General features: G+C 39.8%; 1 protein-coding gene across 2 annotated transcripts in view; it reads left to right on the forward strand.

Moving 5' to 3' along the window:
• The window catches only part of PLXNC1 (plexin C1), a 69,815-nt gene that overhangs the window by 17,461 nt on the left and 38,364 nt on the right, over positions 1-13,990 (forward strand). For both annotated transcript variants that reach the window (XR_011140092.1, XM_068937366.1), the window contains exons 5-9: positions 4,184-4,298; positions 5,256-5,400; positions 8,772-8,841; positions 10,223-10,298; positions 10,436-10,498. Coding sequence is in view for 1 of the 2 variants with exons in the window: in XM_068937366.1 (XP_068793467.1) it covers positions 4,184-4,298; positions 5,256-5,400; positions 8,772-8,841; positions 10,223-10,298; positions 10,436-10,498 (469 nt within the window). In the remaining variant the exon portion in view is untranslated. The remainder of the gene's footprint in view (positions 1-4,183; positions 4,299-5,255; positions 5,401-8,771; positions 8,842-10,222; positions 10,299-10,435; positions 10,499-13,990) is intronic.

Consider the following 13,990-nt stretch of genomic DNA (forward strand, 5'->3'; position numbering starts at 1 on the left):
GTTTTCCTGTGTGATGTTCTGATTCTTCTCTGCATGATAATGATCTCAACTTGATATCATCAGCAGATGTCATCCGCCTATACCTTCTTTATATGCCAGTTCATCAGCGACTAAAACGTTAAGCCAAAATGGTTACAAGATTGATTTTTTTCGAGAAATTCCAGCAGTGACCTTCCTTTAGAAGGTTAATACTACCCATTTTGATTTGTTTCAGTGTCAACATGACGTTGTTGAAGACTTGCTTGTTTGTGTTTGCAAAGGTGGTTATTAGAAGAGACTAGATTTCTGTTCTCTGATGTGTTTTCTTCAAACCCTCTTTTGCTCTCTTATTGGAGGCTGTATATGTTAAGAGTGTTAAAATTTCGGGCTTTTAATTACCTTATAAAGAACTTGAAAATAACGGTTATTAGTCAGTAAATCTCCTGTTTATGAGGGGAATCACCAAAAGTTTCCACCTGGTTGAAACAGAGATAATTTACTCTTTTGGAGAAAAAGTGAATTACTGTAACATGAATCCCCTTTAATACCTATGTCATTTTTCTTTGTGAAGCACTTAGGATCATTAAATGTGTGTGTTTGTGCAGATGTAGTTCTGAGTGAAGCCTTAGAAAAAGAGAAAGAAATGTTTTTAGTAAATGTTTTTAGTAAAGCCTGCACATGTGCACTAAAGCAATATGCTTCACAGTACATTTTTGTTATTTGGAAAAATATTCCTGGTGTTGTCAGGAGACAAAATGTGGATTTTGTGTTAAAGAGGTTGATGATATATCTTACACTCTTACTAGAGAATAAATTTTATGTTAAATATCTATTCCAATTTTTAATAAAACTTATTAGCAGTGCTTCATTTTAAAGACTGTGGATTCAAATCCAATGTTTTGATGAAAAAAAATACATATCCTATTGGAAGTAAAAACAAAATGAAACAAAATATTTCTATTCTTTGTATTTCTACTCTTTGTTCCATAAGGACAAATGTATAAATTCCCCATACCACTTACAATCATTGAAAAGAATTAGTCATAGCATAGTGTGATTTTTCTTAATGTATATTGATTTCTCTTCAGATGAATCAGATTTACCTGAAGTATATTGAAATTGCTCCAGTACAAAGCAGTGATGTTTTCCATGTATTTCAATGTGGAAATAGTACAACGTATCTTATTTATCTGATATGATGAGTCTGACTTTCAAATTTGATCAGTACTTGTGGTATCTACAGACTTCATTTAGGGCTTGGTATCATGGAAAATCAAGCCAAAACTTTCTCTGAAATCATTTTCCTCTTCTACAAGGCAAGCAGCATCCTGCAGTAAGACAGAGAGAACAAACTCAATTGGATCTGTGGTTAATATAATGGTTAATGAAGCAGAGATTTACATACATATGAATGAGCCAGTATGCGTAGGTACCGTTCATCAGGAAATAAGAGGAATGTGACTCACATTGTGAAGAGGGATCTTTAGTAGCATTAAGAACTAGCTTGCTGTGAAAGATAAGAGAAATTCTTCTCTCTCCTTTTCTCTGTACGCAAATCTGTGCAGGTGGGACATCTGATGCACTGCGTGCTTAAAGCAGATACTGCCCCTTCATCTCTCATGGAAGCCTCAGGATCCTTCTCCCTAAATTTGCTCTCTGTCTGGGGATGACTAATGAATCTCACATTTTACTTTTTGTCCATTCTTGCTACCCTGTCTCAGTCTTTTCATGTTGTATAGGGTCTGGCCCAGCCCACCTTTCCAGGAAAGCCAAACTCCAGAAAATTTCAGCTACTTTCAGCCTTTCGGCTTTTTTTTTTTTTTTTTTTTTTTACTTTCTTAGGAGTTGTCTGAACCTAAATGCTGATAAACCCTTCTCAGCAGCATGTGGTTCTCGGATAACGTTTATCTGTTACATTCATTCCAATACACTCACCAACAATATAGACTGTCTTGAAATAGGACTGTAACAAAATAATCTCATCCTTAAGCAAGTGGACTTCACGTTGTTGGCCTGTACAAGGCAATTGCGTTTATGCTGAGAGGCGCCGGATGTTCTACTTTCCCCTTTGCTGATGTTTCCTACAAAATGACCTTTCCCCTTAGCACATTCTGGGCCAGCTTTCAGAGCAGCAAAAGATGCATTTTTTCCCTAACACAAAAACATACACAGCCCTGGGTCCTGGGTGACATGACTTTTTTTTTTTTTTTTTTTTTTGTCATGTAACTGTTAGATTCTTCTTTACAAATGAGGGAAACTGGCTCGCTACTTGTTTTGCCCAGGCAGTCTAAGAGTGCAAATATTTTTGTCCTGAGCAGTTTGAGATTGAGCTTTGTAATTGTTTTCTTTAGTATTAGCGTCACTGAAATCTATATGCTTGTCTTGTGGCGAATATGGTAACTGTGTTTCCTTGCGTCTTCAACAGGAGAGCCTGAGACCGCCCGAAACTCTTGGCTGTCTGTCTCCCGTATCACATTCCCAGTGAGAGTTAGTTACCTACACATCCCTTATAGATGTTTAGGTTTATAGATATTTGTTGCTGAGAGATCTTGCCCTCTGTGATTCAAAAACTGTGGTACCTTGGTGATCTCAGCAATGTGAGGAGAGATACATATGCGACCAAAATTTGTCCTAGTTAAGTCAATTTGAAATATGTCAAACATTCTCAATTTATTATAGTATAGTTATGATCTGAGTGTCTTCCGATGCAAAGCCCCGGCACGTTCCTGTGCAGCAGGAACTCCGTTTCCAGAGTTAGACCACACAGGAAGTGACCTTGTGTTTAACTGCATTCCTGTTGCCAGCACCTTGATTTACAGAGAAAATGGCTATATGGTCTGTTTGTGGGGTTGCTTTAGGCATTTTGGAAAGTGGTAGAAATTTTTCTTGGAAATCTTTCATTTGCTGTTTTTTTTTCTTCTGCAGCAAAAGCTCTTGTCTAAATGTGTTTATACAGTGAGCTCTGAAAAATCCTCATGAATTTTTTTTATCAAGGCCATGTTTTGCAAACGTGTGCACATATCTAATGTTTAGGAAAGGAATAGTTCATTAAGGCCCATGCAACTGGTCACATGGTTGAGGCTACCTGTGCTTCTGCTTTTTTGTGCAAGAGGCCTAATACTTTTTTTTCCACCTAATTCAAGCAGTCTGTTTTGGGGGAAAATACTCTTACGTAATATCTGGAAATGAACGCTAAAATTTTCAGATATATGCAGTGATCGCTTACTTGTATTGACTTGCTAGCTATCTGAAATTTTTTGGAGTTAAGCTATGGATTGTTCATTAACTCTTCTCACCAGACAGTTTTTTAAGGAATCACTTTTCAAACTGAGTGATTGCCCATCTAATTTGTATGCTAATGTTCTGATTTTTTTTGCAGGTATTAGTATGTGTGATCTTTATAGTGTTTATATTTCCCAGTGTTTCCTTATTCTTCCATAATTTTGTGCTATATCGTTGTATACTTTCTATTTCCAACAATTTGCTTTATATAGCATTTTTATTTCATTTGTGCCATCGTGCTTCTGAAATTGAGTTTATTCTTGAAGATGGAGAAATCTATTTTGAAGTACCTTTTCGAAACAGATGTTTGAACCAAGTCCACTGGCACGAAAGGGAAAGATTACCACTCACATCAGGGGACAGTGAACAAGATTAATAGGAATGATACGTCTCATCAGCTATACTTGTCTATAGCTTAGCTCTGCGTCTGAGCTTCAACCTCAGCTCCTCTTACACTCAGTGGAGAGAAAGAGCAGCTTCTATAGTGTGATTCATCTCATTTTTGTGTGAATATCTAAAATACATCAGGTGAATCTCACCCTAAAAGAGTTTATGTCTCTCCATTGAGTGTGGAGGGAACTGAGGGATTGGGTCTAGAGCTCTGCATTGAAACAGTGATGAATTGCAGCTCAAGCTATAAAGTCCGTCGTTATTGGCCAAGCATCTAATGTTTCCTTGAGTCCCATTGACTTTATCAGGACCCTAGAGCATACATCAATGCATTGTAATTTATTTTGATAAGCAGATGATTTTCCTGGTTGTTTTCCTGGAGCTTTTTGTGGCAGTAACTGTATTCCTATAAAAAAATCAATTGCATTCCCGTAAAAAATCAATAGCATTAATAAGTTGAAGTACAGTGTCTGTAATCAAGGCCCGCCATAAGAAGGCTAGTATAATTTTGTGTGTCCTGTGTCCTTTTTAGGTGCACATTAAAAGAAAATTGTGCACATTCAAACAGCACAAAGGGTTGGTATAACATTTCACATGCACCTGATAAAGATCTGAAAATCCTGCTAAGTTTCCCTGCCAGAAATCAGGTATGTACACGCACAATTTGTTTATTATGGTTTTAAATGTGGTGTTCTGTCACTCATTGCAGCTTATGCTTTTGTCAGTATGCTCCATATATTAGTTCTTATCTAAACAATTGTCCAATATATAGGAAAACCCAGCTGAATATATAGATCAGACCGATATTCTCTTCCTCTGTTATAAAATGTGTCCTCAAGCTATATTTCTGGATGTTGAGTCAAAAATTTGCTGTGCCGACATTGCTTCCATTATATTAGTTATTATTTCCAGTGAGTATGTATCAAGTGTATTATCTACGTTCTGAGCTTTATAACAAGCTACAAAACGTTCACTGGGACATATGTACTAACATAAATATGTCTTAAAGAGTTTGGTATTAGTGTTTATTCAATGTCTGTTCACAGCAAACATAGCCTTGCATATTTGATTGTCAAGTATTGTGACTGGCCACTTAATTTGCATGCTGTTGTCTCTGGCTTCCTGATTGAATGCACTAATGTGCTCGTATTTGTAAAGCACTGTCTGTCAGAACAGAGGATAATTCATTATAAGACAAATTCTGTTTCCTAATTAAGTGCATTTTGGATATTGATGCAAAAGTAAGCTTTCTGTGATGATTTGTGCGTTCTTGATCAAATATTTTTAAGGGACAGCATATAACACTGTTACAGCAAAATTCTAGTTTGAAATTCCAAAGTGTTCCAAATTGTTCCCCTCACATATTTTGCAGATCCATTTAATTTCAGTAAGTAAGCAATATGTTCCTTTCAGCACTCTTTTTGTATTACTTCTCCAGTTGGGAGAGGCCTTTTCCTTAGAGAGGTTACTTAGTAAATTGTCTGCTCTGCCATGAAGATTTTCTTTTGTGTTTTCCATAGTTTGAGTTTGAAGTTTTCTATAAGGACAAGATGACAGCTTAACAAGTATCACAAGAAATCTGTTATTTTTTTGTGTTTTTATAGGTTACTGTGGCTGCAAGTATAAGTAAAATCCTTACTTCTTGTATGGTGAAAATTATAAAACCTATTGAAATAATTTATGAAAATATAATGCTGAAAAACTCATCCTGTTTCTGCAATCTAACTACACCAGTGATAACTGATAATGGTATGCTTTAATATTCCATTTATTTGATACTTATTCATTGTCCTTTATTGCTGAGGAGAACTGAGCATAAACACAGGCCTAATGAGTGTAAGTGTAGGTAATACTGTTTATTAAATGACATTAAAAACAATTATTCCTGTTCTGGCAAGTGATTTGAGTGTATTTACCCTATTCTGGATAATTAATGTTTTTTTACTGTAGGGTCCTCTCTAGAAGAAATACAATATTTTAACATTCGTAGCTAGAAGCAGATTCCTTAGTTCGGCTTATAGCAGTTCCGTCTTTTTAGGAGTGTGTCTACATGGTGCAGCTACCAGCTAGGCAAGGAAACTTAAGGTAGCTGCAAGTACGAGCAAGCTGGATGGAGTCATGGAAGCAGTGCTGTTCAGTGCTCTGCCTGGGAAAATTAACTCATCTTAGCCCTTCTCTCATCTGCAAACAGAACTTGTTTTTGCAGGAAGCTGTACCAGCATAAATAAGAGGAGAATTTGACTACGAATGTCTGTACAATAAATAATCTTCACACTCAGTTAACTGTTTCAACCTGCTTCAGACACTTGTCAGAAAGTGGTTTTCCCATACAGAGATTACCATCTATAGATAAGCAGAAAAACACGTGCTTCAGGACTAATACGGCTAGTTTATCTTTATGTGTTTGACTTGATTTATATTTCCAAATTATGGTTGAATTGTTATGCAATAATTCTTACACTAGTTTGTTCACCAGGAGTGAGCTCTCAGAATTACAGACCTGAGAAATTTGTGTTGGACACATGGATTGCATGATCACTTTTGTGCATTTTTGGGGTTATTGTAGGTCTTAGAATGAGGTGGTGAATTACTAAATATCTAGACTTTTGGAAATTTTGAGCTGTTCTCTAGGCTTTGATCTCAAAGTTCAGATGATAAACCTTCACAACAGAGTGTTATTTGATTAATAGAAGGAAAAAATCCTTCTTGCATTGCTTCCGGGGTCTGAATAGAAGCACAAAACTCTTTTAATACAGTTTGAATTTGCACACTTTTTTATGTTAGAACACAGAAGAGAGCTTAAATCTAAACCAGAGGATAAAGATAGCAAACTAGGAAATAGAAATAGAAAACAGAAAATTTAGATACGTGTGTGCCTTCATCTTTTCCTGGATAATGTAGCCCAAAACGTATGTAACATTTTGCATAAATCTGATCTCTTACAATAACTTTGTGTAGAAAGAGGAATGAAATGTTAACAAGAACTTACAATGTCCTGGATTTTGGTAGGCTGCAGAGCTGCAAAGAGCTCTCTAGGGGATCCTTGCCCCTAAGGCAGGTTCCTTGCAACGTTGGGATCTCAGGAGCTCATCCTATGGACTTTGCATATCATAATGCATATCATGTATTTTTTGTGTATCAAGTGCCTGTCTTAATACTGATTTGAAAATCAAGAAGAAAAGCCATTGTGCTTAATAGGTGACAGCTAGGGTGTCACGAGTATTAGGATACTCATAGAACACACGAGTATTCTAGTCTATTAAACTGTCTTTAGTGAGCACTTATTAATGGCCTCTTAAGAATACGAATACATTAGAGAAGTAAAAAATGCCCCTTATTGACCAAGTCCCATAAGCCATGCTTTCTTATAATTGTGGAGTTCATTGTCATTGGTTCTCTGTCTCCTCCGACTGGGACTTTCTCCATTAGCCAGTCTTCTGAGCGTAGTGTAGTGGAGGCTTGCTCGCCCTGCCTTTGTGTCATTACTGCCATTCACATGCTCCTATGAGCTGAGACATATTAGTGGATAATATAATTATAGATGTGGAAGTCATATTGGCCGTATATAGTACCTCATATAAAGTGACTCTTCGGTCTCATCAGAACATGCACTTGCAAAACTCATTGAGGAATTACTCCTGGAAAAAAAAGTTTTGAAAATACCTACTCTTCAGTGCAGTCTGGTGCATTTTGAAAGTTCAGCTGCAGCCATATAGAAAATAGTTTTTTTTTTTTTTCATGAATTTCAGCAGAGACAAAACCAACAAACCATATTTGATAATGTTGTTTCTAAAGTATTTCTTCTCTTGAAAGAGAAGATAAGCTTTACCAGAAGCAGATTAATTCCTTTCTTTTACGTATTACTCTTAGTAAAATACCATTTTTCCGTAGCTGGTGGCTTGAGACCCTTCTCATATAATGACTTAGACAAACGATTTAGGCAGTTTTACGTCCAACATGTCAGATTTCCACAGATATATATGTACATTTTTAGAGATGCAAAGAGGTGCTTAGCGAGGGACTTCAGAATATCTCATGTGCTCATCTAGATCTTCAAGCATTAAAATACCTTTGCAAATCAGACTCTGTGTCTTCCATTTAGGAAGGTGTTTAAGCGCATGAACAGTCCCAGAGCTGTTTCTAAACAGCAGTGCAGGTGACCTTTGCAGTGAGCACCTGGGTGCCATCCTGACATGTGGAGCCGGGTGGTTCTTCTGATTTAACAGCTTAGGTGTAGCCAAAGCTGGTTCTTATCTGGACAAGCCGACCTGTGATAAAGACAAGCTTTCTGTACCTTTGCAAAGTAGGTGTACCTTAAATGCGTAGCTTTCACATATTAAGAAGCCATCTGCTTCTTAGCATAGAGAAGCCAGAAGACTCTGCACACGTGGGTTTCATTTGATCTCAGACAGTCACTCGTTTTGCAGACATACACATCTGCAGGCACGCAAATGAAAGGGACCATGGTTTAAGTGGTGTATCTGACTCTGCTCTTCGATGTGGTATTCTGCTCATGGGAGAAGATACTCTTTCATTCCACAGCTGCCAGCGAATTGTCGGGACAGTAATTACGAGCTGAAATAATGGCAAATTGACTCATGCAATCATAAAAGATTTAAATAGGATGAAAATTGCTACTGCATAGATTACAAAAGACGGCTCTGAAACCAAGTGAGACAAAAAGAGAGAAGTACGATATATTGGGATCTCTTGCATTACAACAGTCTGTTGCCTTAGAAGGCTTGAATTCAGGATCTGCCTGTGCCACAGGTGTGCTATGTGCTCTTGGGGGGTGATTTTTATATCCCTGCTTCATGGTTGCATTTCCTCATCTGTATCCTGACAGTATCGTTACTTCTCTATGTCATACAGAGATGACATCAAGGTCAATTAATGAGTATGCGTAAAGTCTTTGAATAAGGTGCTGAAAGGTGCTGTTGAAGGACAAAATCTAGTTATTTTTGTCAGTCAAAAGTGTGAGTGAATGTGTGCGTGAGAGAAGAAGGAAGTGCCTACCAGGTAGAGAACAGCTGAAGGCACATGAGACTGCAAGTCAGTTACTTTTTTACAGTAATCTCTTGTAATATCCAGCATATGTCTTAACAGTCACATTTTTCCAGATTGTCTAGTTCTCGAAGCATCGCTGTCCTCAAGCTCTTGGAACATCACACAAACATTTCAGTTGAAAAAGTAAGAACTCTTTCTTATTGAAGAGCATCGAGGGGTTTGTGTGTGTGTGCGGGGAGGCGGGCTGAAGTATGTTTGCTGGGTTTTTATGAAAGGAAATACATTTCACTAGAGATAGCGAAAACACTTTTGTGGGCCCATTTCTCCTCTTTTTCTTTGTTCTTAGAAAGCTACTTGCATGTGATGCTTCTTTGGTGTATCAGGACCTTGGCAGCTATAGGAGAGTTATTACAATGCAGGTCACTTAGGACAAGTACCTGATAAGATAATGAAGGGCAGCACAATGATACTAAAATCCATTTTGTCTGTGTGAGAAAGGAGGGCCACCTATTACTAGCTCAGGATAAAATTGGAATCAGAGGAGTTTCAGTCAACTGAAAAAGTCAAGAGGTTCTGTAAAAGTCACCTTTTGGAGTTGTTTTTTAATCGATCGGGATGCCATTTAAATGTGAGATGCAGGTACTGTGAGTACAGTTAAAACAGGAAGTAACATCTAATCTGCTGACAGTAATAATGAATGTAATAATGAATACCTGCAGTTCTATACAAATTATTCTTCAGAACCATAGTCTTTGTTCCGAGCTCTCAGTAGATAGAGTTTGTGCCCAGTATACTGAATAACCCTTTATGATACACAGTTGTAAGACCTTAGAAAGGTCTGGCTAACGTACTCTCTAGGTAACTACAGCGCTCCCTTTCAGAGCTCAGCTCTTCCCTATATATAGAGGCTAATTCATAGGCACCTGGGAAGAAACTGAGCTCCGGCTTTTTGAGAATTGGCATATCACTTCCCTGGCCCTGGAGCAACACAGGGAAGGAACTGTCTTTCTCTAAAGCACAGTACTTGTCAGCAGGTGCAGAGGGGGGTTTTGCTGCTGTCAGCCCTTCCTACTGACTGATGTATTACAAAGCAAGATAGGGACAAACTTGTCTCCAACTGGCATATATTTTTGTGGTGGGGGAAGCAGTAGGAAGCTTGCAATACTTGTAAACGCTACGGATGCAGAACAGAAGTTCAGGAAAGCTGTGAAAGAGTCAGTGATGATTTTTTCTGCCCTTCTCTGGATAAAAAATATGATCTGGCCACTTGCTAGAAAACCACAGCAAAATGAAACACAGAGTATTCTGTCTGCTTCGTGCTTTTCATAAATTTATGACTCACAGCATAAATTATATTTCATACTAAATTTGTCCTCAGAATAAGCAGAACAGAACAATAGGTTTGGAGAGTAAACACAGTGTATGTGTTTTACACATTTCATTATATGTTTGCCAGATTGTTCTCTCGGGTCTGTGCTTTTTTTGTCACTTAAATTTCACGTTCATGGCTGAATCTAGATTGAGTCCCTGTGTCTTACAAAAATTCTGTTTTCTATGTTGCCAGCTGCTCACGATGTATACACAAGGGTGAGTGTGCCAGCTGTAAAAGGAAGCGTGTCTCTCCTGCCACTGCCTGCCAGGTGAAGTTTGGTGGGGAGGACTGGAATCTCCTGTGGTTCTTTTTCCTTGTATTTTTTACATCTGAGCAGCAATATGTCTCTTCCTTGTCCTGACATGGAGATATACTGATTATTTTTATTTATTTATTTTTTTTTAGGATAGTTGTAATGCAGAAGCCACTGCTGCTTCCAAGGGGAAGACCACTGCACAGAAATCAGAGGTTAGTTAGCATTTTGAGATAGACATTATTAAGATACTGTGGGCTGCGGGAGAAATTCATGTAAAGGGAATGTACTCTTGCAGAAAGAGTAGAGGTAAAGATGAGGAAGCAGACAGTTATATAGAAAGGTAGTGCAGAACTTTAATTAGTACTACTTTTTCTTATTTTATTGCTTAAAGGCACAAACAAAGATTTGAGTTTCAGATCCAGACATTGTGGCAGTAAGCACTGTAAAGGTCAAGTGCCTACCTCTAAGTGCAGTATTTACAATATTGCCTTAAATGCCAGAGTCCATGTGTGCTGTATTTAAGGAGAACATCTCTGACTTAGTCTCTTACCAGGACTTAAATGCCTGTTTGAGGGCTGCTATCACAGACAGCTCTGTGAAACTAGGTTTCAGAGCTGCAAATCTCCTTCTCATTTTAAGCAGCCGGATCAGTTTATCTTTTAAAAAAAAAAAAAAAAAAAGGCTGCCAGGGGAACAGAAGGAAGGGGAGGATGTGCCACCCACTTTCTGCGTAGCAGACAAGTGGCTAGAGGATGCATCCGGGAACTGGAATCCCTGAGTGTTAGGAAATCCTTGGCTCCTGCTTCCAGAAAAGTTTTTCTTGCTTCCAGGCTTCAGACAAAACTGGTGGTGGAGCTGCTCTCCATCTCGCCTGTTCAAGCTGGGTCACTGGGAAGGAAGGAGTGTCACTGGTGCCAAAGTACCCTTGTAAACCTAGTCCTTAAGCTTTCTACTGAAATCAGACAGTGTATGAACTCGGCCCTCTTGCCTCCCAGGACAGTCCTTTAACCACGAGGTTATCCCTTCATTCTTTATGGTGCCAAAATGCTTTTCTTTTTTCATAAAGCTGAGCAATCTTGTCATCAGTGGTTGCTTATGACATGCAGGTGTTAGGAGAGAAATGAGTAGTGAAGAGGAATTTGACTGATGAGCAAGTACATAGAGATTTGCTGCCTACACTTCTTGGTTTCTGCCTTTCTATGAGTGATAGCATGGTTGGTATAAATAGACACTGTGTTCCTATCTCTAAATGTCTCATTAGAACTACCCAAACTTTTACCTGTGAACAGGAGAATTACCTCTTAAATCCAGCTGTTCAACTGAGGTTTCTTAAAAGAATTACAAAATCCATTTTGTTTTGCACAGAGACAAGTGGGATTGTAATATTTTTTGCTTCTGAATATTGATATTATGGACTTGGTCTGCATATAAAGCATTACTGCTGATGAAAGAACAGAGGAAATTCTTTATTCTGCTTCCAAGTGCATTAATTTGACATTGGTAAACAGTTGGAATTGCCTGGGAGGTGGCTTTCTTCCACACGCTTTATCTTGGAGAGAGAGTGATGGACAAGGCTGTGAAAGCTGTAGAGGCAGTCCAAAGGCAGATGTTTATTTAGAAGTGATTAATACATTCAGAAGACTTAAAATTGCATTTGAAATCCTGCTCTCCTTTTACTGCTCATGCTTTAAGGGGAACGTATTGGAGGGCTGAAAAAGAGGATTTGTGTTTTCACATAGCCCCTGCCAAGCGTTTATTTTAATTTAGTTTAATGTACTTTTCTTTACTGGCAGTCCCAGCCCTCCTTCCTGACTCCAGCTGCTAGCTCCTACACATGCACCTTCCTCCCACTTGCACGAGGACAGCAGTTTGGGTGGTTGTGTGTGAGCTAGAGTGGGGAGCTAATTGGGCTGGAAATGAATGTTTCCGTTTGGTAGGTTAATTTTTCATATGGGTCAGTTGCAAGGTCCAGCTCGCCCTGTAGCCTCAGAGTCTTGTGCCAGCGCGAGAGGAGGAGTTGTGCAGGAATGGGGATGAGCTGCCCAAGGTGGCAGAGGCTGCAGAGACTGGACTCCTGCCAAATGCCTCACTGTGACCTGCAGCCCTGCTAACTGCACCTCTAAGGGTGTCACTGTTTACACAGCCCCGGGAAGTGTTTCACTGGCCAGAGGACAGAGGGCTAGATCTCAGAAACGTGTAGCTCTATTGAAGCTGACAGGGTCATGCTGATTTACTTTACCTGAGGACCTCGAGCACGCTTTATGTATACCTCTCTATGTGTTTATGTTGCTTTCATCACCATCCTGTGTGCATGCCTCACAACTGCTGATATCTTTCTGCCTCTTTTCTGTCTTTTGCTTCTTATTGCTGGGAATCTCTCTCCCTGCCAGGCAGGGCTTTGCGTGCAGAAGCTGAAAGGTCAGTGGCACTCTTTTGCTAGGGAAATGAGCCCCGCAGGCCCCAGCTAGCCCTTGCAGAAGCTTTGTTTCTCCTGCGTTCGGAGATGGGATTCACAGTTTCTTTGTTGCTGAGAAATGTAAGTGCTGCTGACAGCCACAGTCAAGTCAGGAAACAGGCACTCAAGTGCCTCAGGCTAGTGTGGCTCAGACCTGTGAATATCTGCACTAAAACCAAGAGTCTGAGACAGAATTCAGCAGAGAAGTTGGTGTCATGTAGCCACAGGGAAGGCCTAATTCCAGGGGGAAGCTTCAAGACCAAACCATTTCTACCACCATTTCTACTTAGCATAAAAAAAGGAATGAAGCAGGCTGTGTTCTCTATAACTGTACCATTTTTTCATCTCCCGAAACTTCTCTTTCCTTGCTTAAGTGCTGGCTGTTAGCTGAAGTTTGGGGAAGTCTAGTTTTCCCCAAGGCCTAGAAGTCCTGGTGCTCAGAAGAGGGCAGAGGGAGCCTACTCTTCAGATGCCTAATTGGGCTGCACCCTACGACCGCCTTGGGTGTGCCTCGGTGCAAGGCAGCTCTTGGCTCTTCGAGGAGAGCAAGCTCTGCTGTAGGTACTGTGCAGGAAGGCATGTTCCCCTAGCACAGTACAGCACCGCTGTTAGCCCTCACGGACCAGTGCTAGCCGGCACAGGCACATTGTGGTGTGCAGCACCTTGCAGAGAGACTAGCCTGAGTCCTGAAGCACCGCATTGGCCTACAACATCCCTGGACATAGGACGCCTTATGTTTCTGTCTCTGGTACTCATTTTCTTGATGTAGCCCTGGGGGATCTCTGCAGGCTTGTGCTGTATTTATTTATGTTGTGTTAATCCTGTGCTTGAGGATTCCTGCTAGTTACTTGTGAGAGCCCAGAAGCAATTTTGTACTCCTGGTTTCTGGGTTTGTCTGAGAATGCTTTCTTCTGGTGCACTGGGGACTGGGCGCAGGCAAAGACAGGATGTAGGTGGGGTAAAGCACTGGTGCTTCACAGGCTTTAAACGCTCAGGTTTCTGCTTCATTTGTCCTCCTCGCATGCTAAGGGTTAAGCTGATCCCTAGATCAGAGTGGGAGCAAATTTTCCTCTTCAGGCGGTTTGGCAAGGATTTGCTTTGATCCTCCATTATTTGTATCCAGAAATCATCTTGGAGCAAAGGAATTTCTTCAACAAATTCCTTGTTTTTACAGGGCTTCTGGCCCCGGCTTTTGTACTCTCCTACTCTTTCCTGAGGCACAAGTTGTGGCATTTGGTCAGTTGTGACG

The sequence above is a fragment of the Struthio camelus genome, chromosome 1 (assembly GCF_040807025.1).
Source record: "Struthio camelus isolate bStrCam1 chromosome 1, bStrCam1.hap1, whole genome shotgun sequence".
NCBI classification, from domain to species: Eukaryota; Metazoa; Chordata; class Aves; order Struthioniformes; family Struthionidae; genus Struthio; species Struthio camelus.